This window comes from Peromyscus leucopus, chromosome 8a (assembly GCF_004664715.2).
Source record: "Peromyscus leucopus breed LL Stock chromosome 8a, UCI_PerLeu_2.1, whole genome shotgun sequence".
Classification (NCBI taxonomy): Eukaryota; Metazoa; Chordata; class Mammalia; order Rodentia; family Cricetidae; genus Peromyscus; species Peromyscus leucopus.
The window spans coordinates 29082018-29106148 of NC_051085.1; the positions used below are offsets into that span (position 1 = coordinate 29082018).

General features: G+C 41.3%; 1 protein-coding gene across 1 annotated transcript in view; it reads left to right on the plus strand.

Annotated features, from left to right (window-relative positions):
* The first annotated feature begins 19281 nt into the window (after positions 1–19281).
* Positions 19282–24131, plus strand: part of Enpp1 (ectonucleotide pyrophosphatase/phosphodiesterase 1) — a 64139-nt gene continuing 59289 nt past the window's right edge. Inside the window, exon 1 of the mRNA XM_028877405.2 lies at positions 19282–19493. Coding sequence (XP_028733238.1) covers positions 19308–19493 — 186 coding nt within the window. The 5' untranslated portion in view covers positions 19282–19307. The remainder of the gene's footprint in view (positions 19494–24131) is intronic.

The window sequence follows — 24131 nt, forward strand, 5'->3', positions numbered from 1 at the left end:
ACAGTGGGTTTATAAGCTGGCATAGCCATACCCATTTTTAAATGGTTCCGATGCTTGCAAGGCAAGCCTGTAGGCAGATTTTTCTGTCCCTCCTGCCAGCTCCCAAATCACGACACTGAGACTTATTATTAATTATGAAAGTTCAGCTGATAGCTTAGGCTTGTTACTAACTTGCTGTGGATATCACTCTATATAAATAAAACACTGATGCCAGTGACCAGGCAGGAAGTATAGGGGACAAGAAGAGGAGAATTGGAAACAGGAAGGAGATACTCAGCCACGCCAGACAAGCAGCATGTAAAGATGCGTAAGCCACCAGCCATGTGCAAGTATAGATTATAAAAATGGTTAATTAAGATATAAGAACAGTTAGCAAGAAGCCTGCCATGGCCATACAGTTTATAAATAATATAAGCGTCTGAGTAATTATTTTATACATGGATTGTGGGACTGCTGGGCTTGGTGGAACCTGGAAAGAAGCCCTCCAGCAACACTAACTATCTCTTACAACTTAAATTAACCCATTTTTATCAGTCTACTTTTTGTCTTGTGGCTTTATCACCTTTACTCTGTACTGTCTATGCAGCTTCCTGTCTGTCTGACTGGCCACTTTCTGTTTCTCCACTCAACTTCTTCCCAGGGTCCTCTCTGCCCCGAAAATCCTGTCTAGCTATTGGCCATTCAGCTTTTTATTGAACTAATCACAGTGACATATCTTTACACAATGTAACCAAATATCCCTCAACAAAGCACCTTACCAACTAAGCCATGTCACAGACTAGGTTCCTCTGAAGACACATGGGTATATACTACCACCACAGCAGGTAGATATGCACAGTCTTCTGAATAAATCTACAGCCACTTACTCTGGGGAAATAGAAGCACTCAGGCATTCCAAGAACAATCAGATCCAAGTCTTATTTAGTCCAGGATCCATCTCTCATCAAGTCTCATCAAGTCTCAATCAAAGCATTGTCAATGACTAGAGCTCATGGTGCCAAGCAATACGTGGGGTCTTGGCCCAAGTCTGGCTCAAGAGGCCAGTGAACGAACAGAGTACATCTTTCCAAGTATCTTAAGGTTCAATTGGAAAGAACAGGTGTGGTTGTTCCACAATGTTCATGTGAGCTCAATGTGCATGGAGAAGAACCATTACATAGTTCCAGGGCCAAATGACAACCTCTGAAGCTACCTAGCTACACCAATATAGTATACCTAAAACAATTTAACCTCTCAGGAAACATGGTAAAAATTAGTTGCCATTCTATCAGATCCAAAGGATATCTGGGTGGTGGTCTCTTGGTGGCCTTGGCTGGTGCATGAAATACATAGTTCCATGTAAACTCGATTAAATCCTAGTACAAAATATTCCCAGCTGCACTTGCTGCTTTAATTGGATAGGTACCTAGTTCTGGCTTCTTTGGGTGCTTACAGGGAGTTGAGAAAGATTAATTGAGAGGACAGTAGTATTCAAACATAGGGCACTGAAAAGATCACATGCATCTACCATGTCAAAAAAGTGACAAACCAAAGAGTAAAATGTAGAAACTTTTTAAAGTAACTAGAATAACACTGGAGAATTAAAAAAAAAACTCAGAGGGAATATTTTATAAAGTATGATATAAAAACCCAAAGCCACAAAACACAACGTTAAAAAGTATGACCATGTAATAATAATAATAATAATAGTAATAGTAATAGTAATAGTAATAATAATAATGTATTGCTTAGTGAAAAGACCAAAACAAAAACATATGAATAAAGTTCATATGTCAAGTCCAAAGAGTCATATAAGAAAGATGAGCAACCCACTAGAAAAATGGATGAAAAAAGGCAATGGCCCAATTCAAAGAAAAAGAAATATAAACTCTCACATGAAGGTCAGTCTTCATACAATGGAAGCAAATGAACACTACATGGGGTATCCTTTTCATCCACCAGTTTGGAGAATCACTGAGCAGGATAATAGATTTCCAAGCACCCAACCTGGAGTTTGAAGCCTGCTAGATCAACCTATTGCCTCACCCGAGACAAACTTGTTTTCTAAAATTTTATTGTGATCAGCATGCTTGCTTGTATGCTCTGTGGTACACACGCAGAGGTCAGAGGGCAACTCTGTGGGGGTGGGTTCTGTCCTTCCACCTTTGTGTAGTTTCAGGGGATCCAGCTCAGATGATTAGGCTCCCATAGTTGGGCAGCACGTGACTTTACCATCTTAGCCATCTGTCTCTGGCACCAGAGACAATTCTGTTGCTATTTATTTGCCTCAGTATCATCATCTATAAAGCAATGATGAAAACAAGTTTACATGGTACCTATTCCTCAGATTTCTTGGTGTGTGTGTGTGTGGGTGGGGGATAAAGTAATTCAATGGGTATAGACCATTTAGAATTATTATTATTATGACATGGCAGGCACCAACATTGCTATTTTACCATATTGAAAACCTTGGAGGACACCACAGAAACTGTCATGCATTGCTTATAAAAATGTTAATTTGTTCACTGTATGTAGAGGACCATTTTCTTTAGAAATAAAAACACAATGAGTAACATGTCTACTGGTAAATGTGGATGCAAGCAATGAAGTCACACATGTAGGAAATAGCGTGTGCAGAGGAGGGCTTTTTCAAGCACTGTACTCCCAAAATCAGAAACAACCTAACATCCAGGGTCTACTGGTACAATGGATTATTGTGACACTGCTGAGGACATTTCAGTTTCTGTATAAGATGATGACCTGTGCTTTGTTCATAGGGCTGATCACTGCTGTCGCTGTCACAGATGAAAACACTAAGTATTCCCAAGCAGAGAGTCCCATCCCACAACTTAGTCCTAGTGTATTGTAGTTGCCTGACTATGTGGCAGCTGGTATCATTGTATTAGTTATCGTTATTTACTTATCATTATCCCACAGGGCTCTTGGGGGCATTCATGGTTGTTTGCATCAGCACCTGCTACAGTCATCCTTGCTTGATGACTTTGCTCCAAAACAGCAACTCCGTATCTCACAGCTGCTAGCCCAGCTTCCGGTCAGTGGCTGCTTTCCCGCCATCCTCAGTCACAGCTTACTGCTGGAAAGCATGCTTGAGCAAGCCATGAGAGTCTTTTTCTATCTCTATTCATTATTGCTTACTTCACCATATTTCCAAGAGGCAACTGCTGGAGAGCTGCTTGCTGCTCATCTCCTGAAGTGGCCTTGTCTCTAAACTGGGAGGCAATCGTTGCTGTGTAGACAGAGAGAAACAGCCAGATGTTATGACCTACATCCTCTACATTCTGTTTTGAAAAGCACATAGAGAATTTATGCTAGAAGAGAAGATAGGAGATACCATTCAAGAAACTGGGGTAGACAAGAATGTTTTGAACAATATACCAAAAGCACAGAGCCTAACTCAAGTGTCCATAGATGGACTGTATGAAAATAGAAAGTACAGCGAAGGAGAAATTCAGCAGAGTAAATAGGCACTCCACTGAATGGAGAAAATCTCCCAGCTACTCTTCAGATAGGGGTCAACATCCAGAATTTACACAGGGTGTGGGGAGTGCATGTCTTTTATACCAGCTCTTGGTAGGCACAGGCAGGTGTATCTCTATGGGTTTGAAGCCAGCTTGGTCTAAATAGTGAGTTTCATGAAAAACAGGATTAGATAGAGAGACCCTGTCTTAAATGAACAAACAAACAAACAAAGAACACAACAGTAGAATTTACAAAGAGTTCCTGAAACTAAATACCAAGGAAATAAAACTTCCAACCAACAAATGGACAAATCCATTGCAAAACTCCACAATTTTAGAAGCCTATTCTAACTGTACAGACTTTGGATCTGGTTAATTTTTGTGTGTGGTATTTTTTTCATTTCCAAATACTTTTAATAATACAATTGATTAAATTTGTTAAAAATATAGTTTGAAGCACTTTGCAGTTTACAAGCTGTTGTTTGAATCTTAGATGGTCTTTTAATTAAAAAAAAAAAAACCCAGAGCCAGATATCAGGGTGAAAGCTGAAAGATCAGAGAAGCAGAACAGCCAGCCACTAGTTCTTACCTCTACGAAATATAAAGAGAGTGGATTCCTGTTTCCTCACACCTTATATACCTTTCTCTGCCCAGACATCACTTCCTGGGATTAAAGGCATGTGTGCTTCCCAGCACTGGGATTAAAGGTGTGTGCCACCACTGCCTGGCTCTACTTCCAGTGTGGCCTTGAACCCACAGAAATCCAAACGGATCTCTGCCTCCTGAGTGATAAGATTAAGGGTGTGTGCCACCATTGCCTGATCTCTATGTCTAATCTAGTGTCTGGCTCTGTCCTTTGGTCCTCAGGCAAGTTTATTAGGGTATACAATGTATCACCACAACAAGCTCTAAGATTCAAATGTCTCTGTATATCTAGCTTTGATCATTGTGATTGTCTTTGGTTTTAAAATATACATTTCACATAGATTCATATACAAACTGATTTTCCATTAAATAGATTGAATTTACATGTAAATGTACACTTGAAAATATATGCAGCTTTAGCTGTAGAGACAGCTCCCAATTTTCAGTGACTTTTTTTTTTTATTTTTATTTTTTACTTCAAGACAGTGTCCAAGCAATATTCTTTCTGTAGGAGTCTCACCAATATGCACCTGTCTTCATGTTAGCAACAATATCCAATAATTGCTTTATTATGTGACAGGCTTGTGTTAGGTGATTTTTGCCTAACTGCAAACTAACATACTGGTACCAAGTCTGGTCATGGTGGGCTAGAAGGAGCTGTTTGATAGTTAGGTGTGTTGATTGCATTTCTGACTCATAGTATTTTCAATTTAGGGTAGTTTTATTAGGATGCAACTGTCTAATAAGTCAAGGAGCACCTGTGCTTGAAAATGATGACTATTCTCAAATGTGTATTTTACATAATTTCATGGTTTTGTTCCCATTTTTAACATGTATGTAACCTGAATCACTTTTCAATGCCATCTTGTCATTTGCTGTCCTTTGAAGTTGGTTTGTTGGTGAATTCAAAGGCCTCCCTTCCCTGTGATCTCCAATCTGTTACTCAGAAGTGTTGGGTTAGGGAGTGTCCTGAATTGTTCTTACACATGAGAGGGAAAGTATTAAGAGTGGGGGCTAAGAATTATGAGTAGTCTCCAGTTCATGACTCACAGCTAATCTGTCTCACTTTTCCTATGTGCAACTCTTGCATAACCAACAAAACCCACATTTCTAAATCATTTGTGTCTGTGGTCTTGTTTCTGCTTCCTCCGTTGGAGCCCTGTATGTCACTCAAATCTTGGTTCAAACATCACTCCTCTAACCACAGTCTGTCCTGCAGACTGAAGATTGATTCAGACATTCCTGTTATATGTTGCTCTGGCCCATCATACTTTTTCACCATAGTGCTAAAGTTTGTGAACTTGAAAGTTATGTTTTCTGTATATAACTTAAACTCTTTCTTTCTTTCTTTCTTTCCTTCTTTCTTTCTTTCTTTCTTTCTTTCTTTCTTTCTTTCTTTCTTTCTTTCTTTCTTTCTTTCTTCCTTCCTTCCTTCCTTCCTTCTTTCTTCCTTCCTTTCTTTCATTCTTTCTTTCTTTTTTTCCTTTGGCTTTCTTGAGACAGGGTTTCTCTGTGTAGCTTTGTGCCTTTCCTGGAACTCACTTGGTAGCCCAGGCTGGCCTCGAACTCACAGAGATCTGCCTGCCTCTGCCTCCCAAGTGTTGGGATTAAAGGCATGTGCGCCACCATCACCCTAAACTCTTTTCACTGTGCTCTGATCTCATTGTAGGGGCTGATATTCCCTTAGTTGTATCTCAAACCTGGAATAGCTTTCAGTTTATCATACAGACTTAATAAACACTTGGTGCATAGTTACTAAAACTTGAATTAAAAAAAGGTAAAATAAATGACTGAATGAGATTGTAGTTTTATTCATCAAAGTGATAGCTAAAATGATTGTTATTTTCTATTCTAGATCTGCTCAGTGTGATGAGAATTCAAGTCTGTTGAAGATGTGGCTGTAATTTCAGAAACTGGAATTATATATTCCCTTTAGTATTGGTATTGCCATATTGTTCCCTATAGTTTCATTTTCCCTGTGTTGTGTGAAAGATAGATGGAGAAAGACAGATGGTGTGTCTTGTGTGAATGTGTGCTTTGCTTTCCTTTGCATTGCTGTGCTTTGCTTTCCTTTGGGTTGCTGTGAGCAAATACCTGAAGCAAGGGAGGGAAGCTTTCATTTTGGCTCACGGGTTCAGAGAGATTTCATCCTGAGACAGCAGAGACGGACCTCAGTCTATGGTAGCCAGAGAGTGTGGTAGCCAGATGTTATGGTGGAGACTCCTCACAGGGCAGCCAACCAGGAGGAAGAGAGCCAGACAGAAGCAGGATTGGGCTATCCCTTCAAAGTCTGAACCCTGCCTTACTTCCCCCCACCAGGACACACTTTCAGCAATTTACACAGCCTTTTAAACTAGCTACCAGCTTGGCAATAACTATTCAAAATGTAAGACTGTGGGGGACATTCTGGATTCAAACCATAAGAAAATGTATTTATAGAGACTAAAATTAAAGCATGAGGGAAAATATGTGAATTTTTTTTGTAAATATTCTCAAGTAATTTTACACACTGAAATACACATTTGCCTGATTTTATTTAATTTTACTAATACAGTTAAAATTTCACTGTAAATTTTCTTTTTTCAAGTGTGGTGTATGTGTATGTTTTGGTGACTATATATGTGTGCTGATGGGTATGAAGCTATGTGTGTGCATGTGTGTGAGACCACAGTTCAATAAATTCACTTTATTTTCATCTTAGTTTCTGAGATAAGATCTCTCACTGAACCTGAAGCTAATGGCTTCTTCTATGTCACTTGGTGAATAAATTCCAGACACCTCTTGTCTCAACTTTCCCAGAGCTGGTATTGCAGACATGGTCATGCTCATGTGGGTGCTGGAGGATCTGAACTCAGATCCTTGTACTTACAAGGTAAGTTCCTTAGCAACTTAGCCACTCTCCAGCTCTACGTTTATTAATCTTCATACGCACACTTTTGCTTTCAGTACTCAAGAGTCAGAGGCAGGTGGTTCTCTGTGAGTTTGTGGTCAGCTTGGTCTACAGAAAGAGTTCCAGGACACCCAGGACTAAATAATAAGACCCTTTCTCAGAATGAGAGAGTCAGGGAAAGAGAGAGGGAGGGAGAGAGTGGAGGAGAGAGAGATAGAGTACTAGGAGTAAATAATGTTAATTATTTGTGAAATTTTCATTTTAATTTGGTATTTTAATATTTTTTTGCAATTTTAAGACATCTTTGAAAAAATGTAATCATGCAAATCATCTAAGATGGGAGATTTGCAAGTGTTTTCTGTTCTAATGAAACTGATTTTAATTTCTGTCATTTAATTGTTTCTATTGCTGTGATAAAATGTCACATTTTAGCTTCACGTTCAGTGAGATCCTGTCTCAAAAACTAAGTTGGAAATAAGTTGAATTGAGGAAAACACCCAGTGTTGAACTCTGGTCTCACACACATGCACACACATAGGTTCATACCCATCAGCACACATCTATACTGACACAAACATATACATGCACCACACAGGAACAAAGAAAATTTATAATACAAATTTTAACTGTATTAGTAAAATTGAATAAAAAGCAACTTGAAGAGACAGGGTTTATTTCATCTTACACTTCTTTATCATACTTTGTCATGGAGAGAAGTCAGAGCAAGTATGTACTCAAGTCAAGGAACCTCGAGGTAGGAACTGAATTAGAGCCCATGGAGAAATGCTGTTTACTGGCTTGCTCCTCATGGCTTCCCCTTACAGTACAGGACCACCTGTCCAGAGGTGACATTGCCCCAGTGAACTGGGTCCTCCCATACTAATGAAGAAAATGCCCTAAAGACTTGCCTGTAGGCCAATCTGTTGGGGGACATTTTCTTAAATGAGGTTCTCTTTTCCCAAATGACTCCACCTTGTGTCAAGTTGACCAGAAACAATCTTTATCTTCAATTTTTTGATGCCTAGTAGTCACAATCACCTGATTGTAGATCTCCATGGAAAATTTGCAATCTGTGAATTATTATCATTCCATTTCCTTACAGTTATTTTTAAATCCATTTACTTATGGCTCTTTAATAATGATAACTTGAAAGCTTTTTTCCTCATTGAAATAATTTTCAAAATGGAATGTTGACCTGCTACAACACTCATGTCAATATTTTTCATGGAGTCAGCGTATCACAACTCATCTTGTCTTTTCATTAGTTTATCAAACTTTTCAGAACTCCTACTTCAGGTTTTGAATCGCAGAAGGAAATGTGTCAATGATCTCATTCAGTCTTCCTGTTCATTCGGGTTCAGGTACCAGTTGGATAGTCTAGTCTCTCCATCAGTAGCAGTTTGCTTCAATTGTACTAAGTGTTGCCTGTGGAGTGCCTGGAGGAGCCATGTTGCCTCATTTCTATGAGGCTTCATGCCCATGGTCTCTTCTCTCCATTCTTTGACTAACATTCACTGGCTTTTCAAATTTATTCAGACATCACTGCTCTCAGGAACTCCCCCATGACCTCTATTCTAGTCAAGATTTTAATATGAAAGGAAAGAAAGCCATTAAAATTAAACCATGGCTGAATAGAAGGGTATGGTTTTAGGAATAAAGAAACAGGAAAATCCAAAGATGAGCAACAATTAGAACTGAGTCCTGTGGGACCTGAGCTAGAGCATTGAAAATCAAGCCTCTTCCTGTTCCGCTTCCAACTGCCCATCTGTCCTTCCTGTCCTGTGTGTGTGAGACTCCCTTGATGACTCAGCCCTGTATGGTTTCCATTTGCCCTGTTGTCTACATTTTGACCATTGAGCTACTTTGTGCAGAATTGTCAGGTTATAGCAAACCTTATAGCTCAAGATAAAACAACAACAACAACAACAACAACAACACATCACCACAGCTAAGTCAGTTGATTGTCCAGATCTATGAGGCATTCACTGCTCATGTCAGTCATGAAAGTAGGCACATGGTCCAGGGTGTGTAGAGAGTCTCTTGAGAGTGACCAGTCGGGGCATAGTTTTCTAATGCATACTGCAGGTTGTATAAACAATAATGGCCATGAGATCTGTGCCCCTCACTTTGGGGTTGGTAGCTTTCCTGGGCTTCCCATCAAAGCTTTCCATTTATGGCTCTTAGCACACTGTAATAAACTTCACTAGTATGCTGGGCTAGAAACTTCTGTGAAGATTTTTTTAAACCCTTCTTGTCTCCTGTATCGTCCTTGGTATATAGCAGGTAGTGAATAAAGTGCATTCCAAGGTTGGTGTACTGGCATTTATTATGAACACCTGAATCATGCTTCATGTTATTTTGCTAATTATACAGTAATTAAACATAGCCATATAATTTATTGTCTCTCTGTTTTAGAATCTAGTAGCCCAGAGGCTCTTTTATTCTGTGATAAATTCTCCACAAAGCAAGTTGCCAGTTTTTTGCTGATGAAGGTGCTCTGACATTAGGAGGAGGATCTAGCCCTCTAACTCCACTTAGACAAACTTTCAACAAATTGTCTTTTATTGGTCTGAACTTCTCCCTAATAAAATACTAGGTGCAGGCTGTTCTGCATACAAGTCTGATTACATCTGGACTTTTTGTACTCTGGTTTAGGCCTAAGCTTTAAGTAACTAAAAATAAGAAAGATGAAGGAATTCTCCCAAGCGTGTTCTACAGGGCCACCATTGCATCGATACCCAAACCAGGCCTGTACATACAGAAGAAAAAGAAAGTGAGCTAGCTAAACACCAGTGCCAAGACTCTTGATGACCATAGGTGCAAGACTTCTTAACAAAATACTTGCAAACCAAAACCAGTAGTGTGTTTAATAGATTATTCACCATAATCCAATAGAATTCATCCCAGGATGTAAGCACAGTTGAACACAAACAAATGAATAAATGTAAGAACACCTCGTAATCAGATGTAAGGCAAAAACGGTAGAAAGGACAGGCTTATCCGTAGATGGTGCTGGGGAAACTGGATGCCCACAAGCAGAAGAATACAACTGGATTATCTTTCACTAGTTGTAAACATCAACTCAAAAATGGGTCAGACAGAATACTGTAAGACCTAAAACTAAGAAAAGAAAACAGGGGACATGTTTCAGAACATTGAAATGGGCGAAGGGTTTTCTTGGCTGGAGTTGTAAAAGCACAGGAAAGTAAGGCAAAAGCAGAGAAATGGGATTAAGGAAAGTAAAATTCTGCACATTCTAAAGACGCAACAGGTAGAGTGAAGCTGGGAAATGAGGCCAATGAAGAACATGAATGCAGCTAGTGACATCCAGAGTGGGAAAGGAACTAAGGACTCAATGGCAACCACATCAACCCCCCAGACACTCCTCTCAATAAGACAGACAAAGGAATAAAGGTATTCAAACATGTTAAGACTTGCTAGTCACAGAGGAAACACAGACTGAAACTGATTCCAGTATCTCCGCATGCCAGCTAGAATGGCTTTTATAAAAGACTGTAGCCAGAACTGGCAAGTTCGTGGAGAAAGGGAGCCCATTTACTTGGTTGGTGATGATGTCAGTTAGTGCATCCATTATAGAAAATAGTTCCTCCAAAAAGTAAAAAGGAAACTAAGTGTGATGGTACATGCCTTTGATCTCAGCACTTGGGAGGCAGAGGCAGGTGAATCTCTGTGAGTTCAAGGTCAGCCAGGTTTACATAGTGAGATCCTGTCTTAAATAGATAATATAAAAAAGAATCTTTCATAGGATCTAGCAATCCCACTCTCTAGTATATAACAACAACAGAAAACACTATCAGTGTGTTGAAGAGACATCTTCATGACTGTCTGTACCCATTTTTTCCTCATAGGATACGATATAGAAATACCTACATCTGTAGGAATTGAGGAACGGATGAAGAAAATGTGGTATGGATACACAATAGGTTGCTTTCCAGGTATAAAAGCAAAACGAAATCTTGTCATTGTGTCGATATGGTTGGAACTAGAGATCATTTTGTTGAATGACATTAGCCAGAAACAGAAAGACAAGTGCTTCAGGAAGTCATTCATGAAACATTGAAAACATTGAGAGTGGAGTGGTGATCATCACGAGCTGCGGAGGGTGGGGAAGAGGGAGAGAGGGATAGGGAAAGATTGATTAGTGGATACTAAGTTACAGTTAGGAGCAGGCAGTTCAGGGGGCGGGGGCAGCTGCACAGTAAGGCGGGTGCAGATAACAACAATCAACTCTGTATTTCAACAAAGTAGAAGAAAGGGTTTCAAGGTTTTCAACAGAAACCTTTGAGGAAATGGACATCTTAACTCATTCAAACATTACAAAATATCTACTGTTACAATATTAACTAATTTAAACAATGACTCAATTCACACAGTATGGCATCCATTAAAGAGGACAAATTTTATGGTTTTATATAGCCATTAAAATACTTATAAATGGGAGAGGGGGAAGAGTTCTTTGTCACTCACTCCGTAAAAACATTTGTTTGCATGAGGAAGGGGCTATTAGGTGATTTTTAATAATCACTCACATGCTCTTCGTATACAGGCACACTTTTTTGTGCGTATATTTACATTTTTGTCTTTCAAAAAGTTTGTTTTGTGTGAGAGCACCACCCCCTTTTACATTTGGTTTTTGCAACGTTATTTCAAGGTGTAAGCAATGACGCCGCAGAGTGAGTTCCTGCTCTCCTGGAACGAGGGGGAAGTTGAGTCTTCACTCTGTGTGCAGTGTGGAAAGGAGATAAGCGAAAAGGTTAAGGGAAGTCCTTGGTTACACACTTTTGTTGAGTCTTTCCTTTTAGTAAGACGAACTGAAGATCTGAGGTTATTACGTTGAACAGAAAGCCAGGGGCCCATGCACTTTGACCTCTCATTCTGAATGGGCCCTTCCAGAGGAGCCTGTGTTCCTGTCCTCCTCACAGTGGTGCAGAGCTGTCTGGCGTTCCTGAAGCAGCACCCTGAAGCTTCCACTGACTGCTCTGTAGGAAGACAAGAATCTAAAAGTTCCCATGTGCTTTGGAGGGTTTTGAACACACCGGGGTTAAGAGCTTGTGGAATAACACTGTGGATCTCAGCTTTCTGGGCCGTGACTCTCGCACGGAGGATCAAACAGGATCTCAGAGTAGGGTGGGATAGAGGATGTGGCTTTCTTCAGACACGCCTGCAGCTGTCCAGTAAACGGAGGGGGGGGTGTAGTGGGCTATAAAATGTTTCTGAGCATTGGTGGAGCTGAAAAAAACAAGTCAGAAATTACCAGAAGCATCTCAGAAGACGCAGTGGATATTACTCATGGACCACATCAGACCAGGTCCTGAGTGTGTAGACAGCAAGGCTCCGAGACGAGACGCAGAGAAATACGTGAAGGAATCGAGGAAAGGATTATCTCACACGGTGTGAGAGCCCTATCCATTCCTTGCTAGGAAGCATCCCAAAGCAATCTTGGGGGATCGTACAGGCAGGAAAGCATATTTATTCCCCTGAGTGAGTTACTCCAAAGATACCAGCAGATCTGAAGTAATGATGTAACTCTTTTTTTTTTTTTTGGTTTTTCAAGACAGGGTTTCCCTGTGTAGCTTTGCGCCTTTCCTGGATCTCACTCTGTAGACCAGGCTGGCCTGGAACTCACAGAAATCTGCCTGGCTCTGCCTCCCGAGGGCTGAGATTAAAGGCGTGGGCCACTACTGCCTGCTATATTTTTTTTTTTTTTTTTTTTTTTTTTTTTTTTTTTTTTTTTTTTTTTTTTTTTTTTTTTTTTTTGCCTGGCTATGATGTAACTCTTAATCCCAATCAATCTCTGGTGATTCAGGAGGACAAGGGCTGAAAATAAATCACTCTATTGTACACAGAGTCTTGACAACTTCAAAGGATTTCCAGAGAGCCGGCACCATGCCCACCAAAGTAGAAAGAACGGTCCTTTGCTAGCAATTTCTTGTCCCAGGTAAGGCTGCCCATGGAGATGGCATTATGCTCAGAGAATTCCGACATCGAACAAGGAGCCAGAGAGACTATAGTTGACATTTGTTATCTTTGTGATCTAGCATGAAACCCTCATTGTTCCAGAACAACACATCAATTATACAGTGGAGGACTAATCCCTCCCCAGTCATTTCCAACCTTAACTCATTTCCACACATTTGGCTGTTTGATTTCTCTCTGAGTCACCCTAAAGAGGCAGCAAGTGACTACAAGAAAGGGATTCTGCCTTTGCAGAGCAGAGACTGGTGTAGGCAGAAAATTCCTAGCCTGGAGCTAACGTGAAGACTGAGGGGACCATGCAGTTCTCGGCAGGCCGGCCTGGTACATCCATCCCTAGGACAAGTTTGCAAATTGTGAATTTGGATTTGTCACCATCATAGGTTGGGTGCTCTTTGTGGGCCCTCATGATGTTTTTTAAAATATTGTCTTGGTTTGGAATATTTAAAAATGGAAACAAATAGAGCAAGTTTTACCAAAATGTAAATCTCTGTAGTAGATTTCCAACTATACAAGTATGAAGAGATCAGCAAATTCTCTCCCCAGATCCAATACAAAAATGGACAATACTCTCAGTAACAACTATTTTTCCTTCTTGTTTGTATTATGTATATTGCATATATATGGTATACCCAGGACACGTGTAATGTAATATAATGTATATGGGTAAAGTGTAAAGTCTATGTTGGAGATACAGTTGCAAATATTTATATTTAGGAAATTCTAAGACATCTATTAGACCAAACCAAATAAAACAATTAGAACCAGTAAGTCACAGGTTACAAAGTAAACACACAAAACGCCCCTGTACATTGCAGCTAACACTGAGACCCTCCTATCTCACTAAATGTACAACTGAAAAATAATTCCATCTATAATGTAAGAATATAAAATACTTAGGAAAAATAGTTCGACAACAGGAATCGAGACCTGAGTGTAGACAGGCAAACAATAACGCAACTGCTGAGGAAACCTGAAGACCATCTAAGTAAGTAGGGGCACAGGCACACTCACAGATTACCTGGCACAGCAGTAAGGGGACATGACTTATAGGTTAAGTACAATCCCATCAAAATGTGTAGACTTCTTGAAAACAAGCTGACAATGTGTCCTCGCACTTCATTTGTGGGATCATGCATCATGCATAAAGCTACTTTGGTAAACGTTTCCCAGTGTGCTGGGTAATCCTGACTGTCAACTTGATGGGATATAGAGTCATCTAGACACACCGCTGGCATGTGTATTAATGATTTTAGCCGGGCGGTGGTAGCGCACCCCTGTAATCCCAGCATTCGGGAGGCAGAGGCAGGTGGATCTCTGTGAGTTCGAGGCCAGCCTGGGATACAGAGGTAGTCCAGGACAGGCTTCAAAACTACACAGAGAAACCCTGTCTCGAAAAATCCAAAAAGAAAAAAAAATACGAATTTTGTCCGGGAGTTTTAACTAAGGGTGGAAGTCCCATCCTGAATGTAGGAAGTGCGTACATTGGTTTAGGTCCTGGACTGGATAAACAAGAAAGCAAGTATCACCATCCATCCCCTTGCTTCCTGATTATAGACACAATGTGACAAGGAACCTCATCCAAGCCACCCAGACTCTGAGTCAAAACAAACTCAGCCTTAAGTTGCATTTGTCACATATGTTGTCCCAGAAAAAAAAAAAAAAAAAAAAAAAAAAAAAAAGTCGCTGATCCACTGAGGCTTTCAAAAAGTTAAAAACACATTTGACACCTGGCTCAACAATCCCGTTTTTGCTCCCAGTTGTTTACTCGGCAGAAATGAAAACACAGATTCCCAAGGACATACTGTGAGTGCCCATAGCAGGGCTGTTCATAATAACTCAAATGGGGAAATGATACAAATACTCCGCGGCTGGCAAAGAGATAAATGATATCCTTCCCAGTAAAGAACTATTGATGTATGTGCAGGCACCGATGGACTACTAAACATTCTGCCAAGTGAATGAAGCCAGACACAAACGACTCTACTGTTGGTGTAGATGGATTTTTCTCTTGGCTGCCAGAGAAACTCAACACAGAGACTTATTATTAGTTATGAAAGCTGGGCCTTAGCTTAGACTTGTTTCTAACTAGTTCTTATAACTTAAATTAACCCATATCCTTTCACCTACGTTCTTTTACGTGGCTTGGTTGCCTTTACTCTGTACTGTCCATCCTGCTTTCTCTGCAGCTGGCTGGCAACTCGGCCTTTCTTCTTCCCAGAGTCCTCTTTGTCTGTAGAAGTCCCGCCTAATCTCTTCCTGCCTAGCTATTGGTCGTTCAGCTCTTTATTAAACCAATCAGAAGGCATCTTGGCAATGACACATCTTCACAGTGTAAACAAATATTCTGCAACAGTATGGTACTACTTATATAAATTGCTTAGAAAAGACAAATCCGTAGATGGAAAATGGAGCCTTTTTTTTTTTTAAATTGGGGCTAAAGTGGAAGCATATTTTTAGATTTTTTTTTTTATTATTTTTAAGTGTGTGTGTGTGTGTGTGTGTGTGTGTGTGTGTGTGTGTGCATATGAGTGTCAATATCCTTGGAGGCCAGAAACATTTCATCTCTCTGGAGCAGGAGTTATAGGTAGACATAATTTGGAAACCAAACTCCAGTTCTCTGCAAAATTAGCATGTGCTCTTAAATACTGAGCCATCTCACTAGCTCAGAAGTAGGTTTTTGACTACAAATTCATAGGAAGAAACTTCCTCTGATGATGAACAGATTTCTAAAGTGGATTGTGTTAATAGGTACTCAATTGTATGGGTAAATGTTATGACATGCACATTAGTTAAACCTGTTACTAATAAATTACTTGTTTATAATCTTATGAATAGATCATTTTACAAAGTCAATAAATTTCAATTATCTAGCAATGCCAGGTTTCATTTGAAATAGAGGTGTTGGTGGTGGCACAGATTATGTACAGCCCTAATGTGAAGAATTGCCTTTCTTGCCCCCTTGTTGAACACATGCCCCAAAGCAGCTCTCTTCCTCAAGATTATGTATAAAATAGACATAATTTATTAAATAGATCTGCACTTTCTTAGACATGGTGATTGGGTGATTTAACTATGGAAAGAATAGATTGGAATTTTCAGATAAATGCAAAACAATTTTTAAGCACTTGGAGAAAATAGTGTGGTTTCATATCAGACTATAAGTGAGGAAAGGGTTAGAGACTGGGAATATGTTCATAGTTAACAGCCTTTGCTGCAGAAGGTGGTATTTAAAAATAAAAGAAAGAGAGAAAGGAAGGAAGGGAGGAAAGAAGAAAAGAAGGAAGAAGGAAGGAAGGGAAGGAAGGAAGGAAGGAAGAAGATGGAGCAGGATGCCATTCAAAATCTTAAAAATAAACAAAAACCATGATATTATTTGTTCTGGGCTTCATACAGATGAAAGTCCTCTGTGGCTTTCTGCTTTTAGACCTGCCTTGATGCTTTCAGTGTTATCCTGGCCAAGTGGAGAGAGCTGGAGAGCAGCTGCTGCTGCTAAACTCATCAGCGCGTTTCAAAATTGAAAAGCTAGGGGATGTTTCTCAGCCTTGAAATGACATAGTTCCATTACAGATGGATTGGTTTTGTTTGGTATTTTGACCTTAGCAACATCTACAGTTTCAGGGACCAAGATGGACAAATATGAATAATCATATGTTATAATAAAATACAAGTCTTTTCAGTTCTTAATGATTGTCTTTGCTATTGTGCTAAGTGAGTCCTCAGTCCTGGAGCAGGTGATTTATGACTACAGACCAGACACTGATTTTTCGCCTTTAGTGTACCCAGAAGTGGTGCCACTGTTTTATGGCCCTCAATCTTATTGTACTTTGGGAAGAGATGTTGTGGCCTTGACCATTCAGAATAAACAAGACCAAGGCGAGACTTCGGCAAAGACTGTGCAATGTCTGTGGCTGAACAACAAGCGTGACATGACAGACATGGCTGTATTCTTCTGATTTTAGAATTTTAATTTCTAGAACTAGCCATAAAAACCCAACTGGTTCAGGCGAAGCATCATCACAGACAGAAGCCACATCCTGATGGCCTGTCTCCCAGGTCCACCCTGCAGATGTGTCACATTGTGTTTGGCCTTTCAAATGTTTAAAAATTTTTCTTTTTGGTGTGGAGAATATTTTACATTCTAGAGAATTCACAAAAGCATTTAAGTTTCCTACTTATTAAAAAAAAATTTTGAGTCTCTACCTTAGGCGTATAATTCTTGAGTAACTGGTGCAATTGTTACCAACAGGCCAATTTGTTGACTTTCTGTCATGTCTATAGGGGGATGCCTAATTCTTTTTTTGTTCCTAGTGGTCTCCAGGTCCTCAAGACAATGTGGCCTTGCAAATTGCATTGACTTTTCCAGCGAGGACAGCATAAAAGTCAGTGGTTGCTTTGGGTTGCAGACAATACTCATATTCCATTCATTTTTCAGACTCAAGCCCACTTTGGAAAGTCTCCGTTGAATGCTTTTAGAAATTCCGACATGTATTTGGCCACATTCGGTGGAGTAAAACTTTGCCCTTCAATCTGGTTTCTGGAAACAGTTAAAGAAAAAAGTTGGAACCAAGTTCTGGGTAAAAAAAGAAAAAAGCATGATTGACTATGAAATAGGGAAAAACCTGTTTCTCGTGGGTGGTTTGTAAGCTGACTCAGTGGTGACAATAAAATAAATTAAAAATTGCTTCCAGGGGTGGCTGTTTCTTTTACCATCAATCATCTGTTCTCTCAATATAGTCTAAGTGTGGCTTTATTACACGTGGGTGACTTGAGTAGCTAGATGTTGATCCTTCTCTCTATGTGCTGACCCTAGTCTATCCCCTTGCTTGACTGACATGCATATATATATATATATATAATTATATATATAATTATTTAATATATATATGGTATTCAAAATATTGAAAGATTCATTACTGAATGCCTGAATGAAGTCAGTATAAATTGAAAGTCTCCGCATTGTTTTATTTTTATTTATCTTGTGTGTGTGTGTGTGTGTGTGTGTGTGTGTGTGTGTGTGTGTGTTCACATCTGTACCCACATCCATATGTGAAAGCGGAGGTCAAAACTACCTTGGCTGACATTTTCTGGAGGGCAGCTCACCTCTTTTGAGACAGTTACTCACTAGCCTGGAACTTAGGGAGTAGGACAGGCCGGCTGGCCACCCATATCCCAGGATCCATCTGTCTCTGCCTCCCAGCTTTGGGAATACAAACTCAGGCTACAGGGTTTTTACTTGGAGTCTGGCATTTGTACTCAGATCCCCACGCTTGCTTAGCGAGCACTTTACCTACTGATTCATCCCCACAGTCCCGTGTTGACAATTTTAAAGGGGACAAACCCAATTTACACCCGCTAAACATCTATTTTCACGTGTAAATGTATATATGTATGTGAACAAAGCAAATAAAAGATTTATGAACGCATGATTTTCCTTAGTCACTGTGATTGGTCACATTGCTTTTGCCTTGGGGTTCTGCGAGGCGTGGTTTTGTTGATGGAGGATGTAAAAGTTGAAGAATCCACGGAGAAACAAAACCCATCAAGAATTATAGTCCACTGCTCATGTTCTGCTTCAAAAATAAAGCGTATCAGATGAAGTTAGATATTGATAATTCTTTATATTGCTCACCACCTAAAGTGCTGACCTCGAAGGGGCGTGACGCTGATACCTGGAAACCTCCGGAAGTCTATAATAACTAATAAATAAGTATATTAAGACAGAAACCCTAGAAGCCACATGTCCCATATATGTGTTTGTGCAAACCCATCAGTGGTGTGTAAACCCTCTGTCCCACGATTAGTAGATTCACACAGGGAATTCTTGTTTGCGCTCCTGGGAGAAAAAGAAAGTCGCCTCTCCACGCGCTCATTTGCATTTCCCCTGAGAAACGCGCAGGTCTGGTGGAAGCCTCCCGTCTCCCGCCTTTGAGACCTCGGGGCTGCCTCATCCTTTTAGGGCTCTATTTTGGGGCTCCATGATCTCATGCCCTCTACAGACCACACAGCAATTCCAGTCCAGCCTTCGCGGCGAGGCCACGCGGGGCGATTTCTGCAAGGGTTCGTAGGGTGCCACGATCGCGGGCGGGGAGAGAGAGGGTTTGGGGTGGAAGTTAAAGACACGCCCACGTCAGGGACCCAAAATAGCCCACGCGCCCAGGGCCCGAAATCAGACAGGAAGCCAAATAATCCGGGGCGTTGAGTGGCTCGGGACGGAGCGCTGACCGAGGGCCGGGAGCCAAGGGTCCGGCGGGGGCGGCGCGGGGCGGGGCGGGGCGGCGAGCCTATTAAAGCTCGGCCCGAGGGGGCAGAGCGGAGCGATGGAGCGCGACGGCGACCAGACAGGGCACCGGCCCCGGCATGGCCCGGCAGGGAACGGCCGCGAGCCGGAATTGCCAGCCGCAGCTTCGCTGCTGGCACCCATGGACCTAGGGGAGGAGCCGCTGGAGAAGGCGGAGCGCGGCCGCACAGCCAAGGACCCCAACACCTACAAAGTGCTGTCGCTGGTAGGTGGGCGCCCGCCGCCGCGACCCCGGCACCCCGGGAGGGCGCGAGGGAGAGCAGAGAGCACGGTCAGCACCCGGGCGCCGGAGAGAGAGAGCGTGGGCGCCTCCTGCGCCTGCACGCGGTGACCAGTAGGGTGACCAGCAGGGTCTCTGCCCCTTGCCCCCGAGGGAGCAGGCTGCTAAAATAGTCACCTTGAAATATCCTCCCCTTCCTGCTGAGAGTACAAGGATATCTAAAAGCAAAAAATGACCAACTAGTCTTAGGAAAGTGCAGCGATGTTTGTAAAGCGTTTGGGTGGCCTGGTTCGGGGGTTGCAGGTGTCCATGGCTTTAGACGAATTCATTCCAGTTGAAAAGATTCATCACAGCTTTTTAAAAAGTTTCGGGAACTTTAGAAAACGCCTTGGTTTGGCTTTGTCGTGGTATTTTCCTGCAGCTGCTTAGAAGCCCGTTCAATATTCAAGTTATGTGACTGGGAAGCGGCCTGGAATTCATTGCCCGCTCTTTTGACCACAGGCTGCACTGTTTGTGTTTCTGGCACGGTTGCCTGTTATATTTCTCTGCTATTTTGTTAGGACAGTAGCAGGCTCGACAGCCAACTTTTGGAAACAGGACGCTGGTTTTCACTTTGAATCTTCCTTGCATCAGAATCAGACAGGTTAAGTCTCATAGTCGGTCTAAGTTCCTGGCGGGGCTGGGGGGAGGCTTGCCTTATCCCCTCCCCTCTAGATCAGGTTTGTTGTGTTAAAATGGGAACACCAACCCTCTTGCACATGGTATAGTTTCACGGGCACTCAAATGGAGCAGTGGACATGGGCAAGTAGATTCAGAACCAAAGGAAGATGTGGTCATTTTATAGTAATGCGCAAACCACAACTTTCTGTGGCTAGTGTGTCCTAAGACTTTGCCCACACATTGTGACCTGAGCGGTGTTTTGTTGAAAAATCTCCTTTCTGAAGTTTGAAGTCTCCTTTTTGCAGTCATTTGGATTTCCACTGTATTTAAGGGCCTATGCAGACACGATAGGACTTTAAGGACCAGAATTTCTAGACTTAAGAGATGGTGTCATATCCTTAGTTCTTAAAAATAAGTCTGAGAAGACACCCAAACCACAGGCTGCTGCATCTTAGGGTATAATTTTGTATCATATGTCACTCATACAATATTGATGGGCATTTATTTAGTTTGAGTCTAGTGAGTCTTTTTTTTTTTTTTTTTTTAAATGGGAGACCTTAGGTGTTACATGACTACTTAAATTACTGAGTATTCGTGCCCTTAGGTACTTAGCATACTATGAAATACTCAATAAAGACACATTGAATATTTATGAAATTCTAATATAAAACATGCTTATATACTTACTATAAGTCTTTAAAGGGTTCCAATTGCTGAATTTGGTTTTATTAGTTTGCTTATAGGCCCATGATAGATTTCAGTGAAAGTTCATCTTTGGAACACAGTTTACAGTCTTTGATACCTGTGGTCAGGTGGTTGGGTGGCATTCTATCATTGCAAATGGCTCCGATGATAACCTCTGAGAAACTGTCATGGATAGACCCTAGAATTTCCTCAAGCAGATCAACTATGAATGTTTGAAATTAGAAAGAATTCTTGTCTCAGATCATTTTTAAAGATTTATATATTTTTAATTTATCTGGGTGGGTGTTTAGCTTATGTTTGTACACCGTGTGTCTGCCTTGTGCCCACAGAGGCCAGAAGAGGGTGTTTGATCCCTTGAAACTGCAGTTTACAGATGGTTGAGAGCCACAGTGTGGCGCTGGGAACTGAACCTGGGTCCTTTGCAAGAGCAGCAAGTGTGCTTACCTGCTCTACCCTCCTTTTAGCCCGACGCTCAGATCTTTTGGTGGACTACTCTGAGACATAAAATATAAACATACACCAAGCTACTTGATTTGTCACTGAAGCTCTTAGTTCAGAGCTGAACTGGAAGGAAAACCTGTTTTTCCTCTTTTCCTCGCTTACTTTAATAGCTGCCCATCAGAGGCCCTCAAAGGATTTGACAACCGTCATCAAAGATGTGTTTTCTAGAGAAAACTATAATTATTGGATTTATCTTGTTTCTTTTTTTCAGATTAAGCATCAGCACACTTTGTACAAAGCTGAAGAATCAGGCTGGACTAATTGCATCCTGGGGTTAGGATCGGGAGAGGTCCTCCCCCTCCCTAGCCACAGGATTTTAATCCAATGGGATAATCATAGGGTTACCTTGCAGAGGGAGGATGAAAACAGGGGTGATGTGATTTTGCACTTTTCTCCGATTCTCTCTTATTAATGAAAAGGGTGTAGTTGCATATGGATAAATAAAGAAAGGGAGTCTTGTCCTAGCCTTGATTGCTCTGGTGGTGCTTGATCCCAGGACTTTGGCCCTGGGCCTTTGTAATGATTCTGCCTAGGTCCTCAGCAGGACTAAGAAAAGAGCGCACGAGAGAAACAAGCACTATTCTCATTGACCTTTATGACATGTGTGTTAGCTTTCCCTGACTGCGATGGACTATGTTGGCAGTTCAGTTGCAAAGAGAAAAAGTTGAGTTAGGTCGTGTTACTGGAGATTCCATTGCCTTGGACCTCTGCTGAGAACAGTGGGTGGCTGCAGTGGGGAATAGGAATGGATAAAGCAGACATGGATGGAGCCCAGGATCCCACAGTCCTCTTTGAGTGCACAGCATCCATGACCTAAGAATCTTCCATGAGGTAGTTGCCCAAATCTACCACCTCCCAACAGCACTGCCCTGAGGACCAAGACTTTTAGCTTGCGCATCTTCGGGGAGTTATTTGCAATCCAAAGTATGGTAGTGTTAGGTGTGGAATGCCTTTCCTTGGTTCCAGATGAAGTTGGAACTGAAATATCACTTCTAAAGTTGGGCTCAGGTATTTATCTGAAACGTCCTTGTTCCCTATTATAGTTTTAAAAGGACTGGTAGCTTTCAAGTATATTGAATGCATGTTCTGTTTAGGCCTTCTAAAGCATTGCTTTTATGAGTTTGTAACCTTCTCCTATAATTATGGAACTAGAGATGTGTGCTCTATGACACATGCTTTGCTGTTGATAGTGGTAACTGAAGTCTGCGTTGACCTTTCCACGAACAGGTTCTCTTGAAGAAACTGAAGTTGACGTGGATCTCCTGAGACTTGGGTGTCAAGGTTCATTCTCTTAGTTTCCTTCTACTTCCCATTAGACTACTGATGAAGAGTGTTCAGAAAAACTCCATCAGCTTTGGACTGACATTGACCCTTGATGATCAGATTTAATATCCGCCTAGCTGCCATAGTTTGAGCATTTTATTTCAAAATGACCAGACTATCTTCGAAACTAGAGCAGTCTAAAATTTGTCTCTAGAAGCATTTGTTTTGTATGCTCTGAAAAGCTTGAAGGATGGAGGGATCCTGGTAGGTTCTTGTGGTTTTGGTGGGTCTCCTCCAGTAGCTCACATTCATCAGCATTTGACTGGTTGAATGAACATACGATATTTCTAGTTAAAATCACACTTGGAGTTGAGAAAGGGCGAGACAGGAAGACGTTAGAACACTCAGTTGTAAACTCAGAATGTGAGGAATCCAAATATGCTTGGCACTTGGCGCTGATTGCAGGGGTAAGATAAAAACTGGGATCGTATTTTATTTGGATGACAGTGCTGGAGGGCGTCATGAATGAACAGGATGAATGAAAGCCTGCATGCCTAAGCAGAGTCCATGCTAAGCCAACCTTGATTTGGGTTCAGAATAAAAAACGTAACTCTGATCTCTCCCTTTGGCACACACAACTCAGGTGTGGCCAGGCCAGTTTATATAAAAAAGCCAAAAGAACCCTCCCTCATCGATGCCAAGACTTCTTTTGCTTTGGTAAATCTGCCCTCTCACCCCGAATTCGGCCATGGGGACTCCTGCAGATGTTTTCCCCAGCCCTGCTTTCTATCCCTTCTTCTCTTCTGCCTTGAGGTATCTTCTGCCACTCCTGCCATACTTTTTATAGGCCAGCTGTTTGTACGCCATGCAGTCTCTTTCTCGAGAACACAATCACCTTCTCAACATCACTTTTTTTTTTTTTGGTTTTTCGAGACAGGGTTTCTCTATGTAGCTTTGCGCCTTTCCTGGAACTCTCGGTAGCCCAGGCTGGCCTCGAACTCACAGAGATCTGCCTGCCTCTGCCTCCCAAGTGCTGGGATTAAAGGCGTGCGCCACCACCGCCCGGCTCAACATCACTTTTATTTCTCCTCTGTTTTCACTTTTGCCGTCGCCTGTCCCCATAGCATATTAATCATGACTTGGAACAGGAGCTGGAGTGGCCATGTTGGGTGTGTTAAACACTGTGGATAATTGAGAGCCAGAGGCTACTAACCATTATAGAATAAGTACAGAAATCTTGGTTTGCTAACTCTGTATTTTCTCCAATTACTTTTTCTTTTCCAGATATCAGTATTTAAAATTATAATAGTTTTATAGGCAGTATTGTTTTGAGCTTGATAAATACCAATGAAAAACATTTGTGTGTGTGTGTGTGTGTGTGTGTGTGTGTGTGTGTGTTTTAAGATTAGCAGATATATTTCATCTTCATTATAGGCTTTGAGGACAAGCCAGAGAACTTAGTTATGATTCATAACTTATTATATTTGCTAGAGA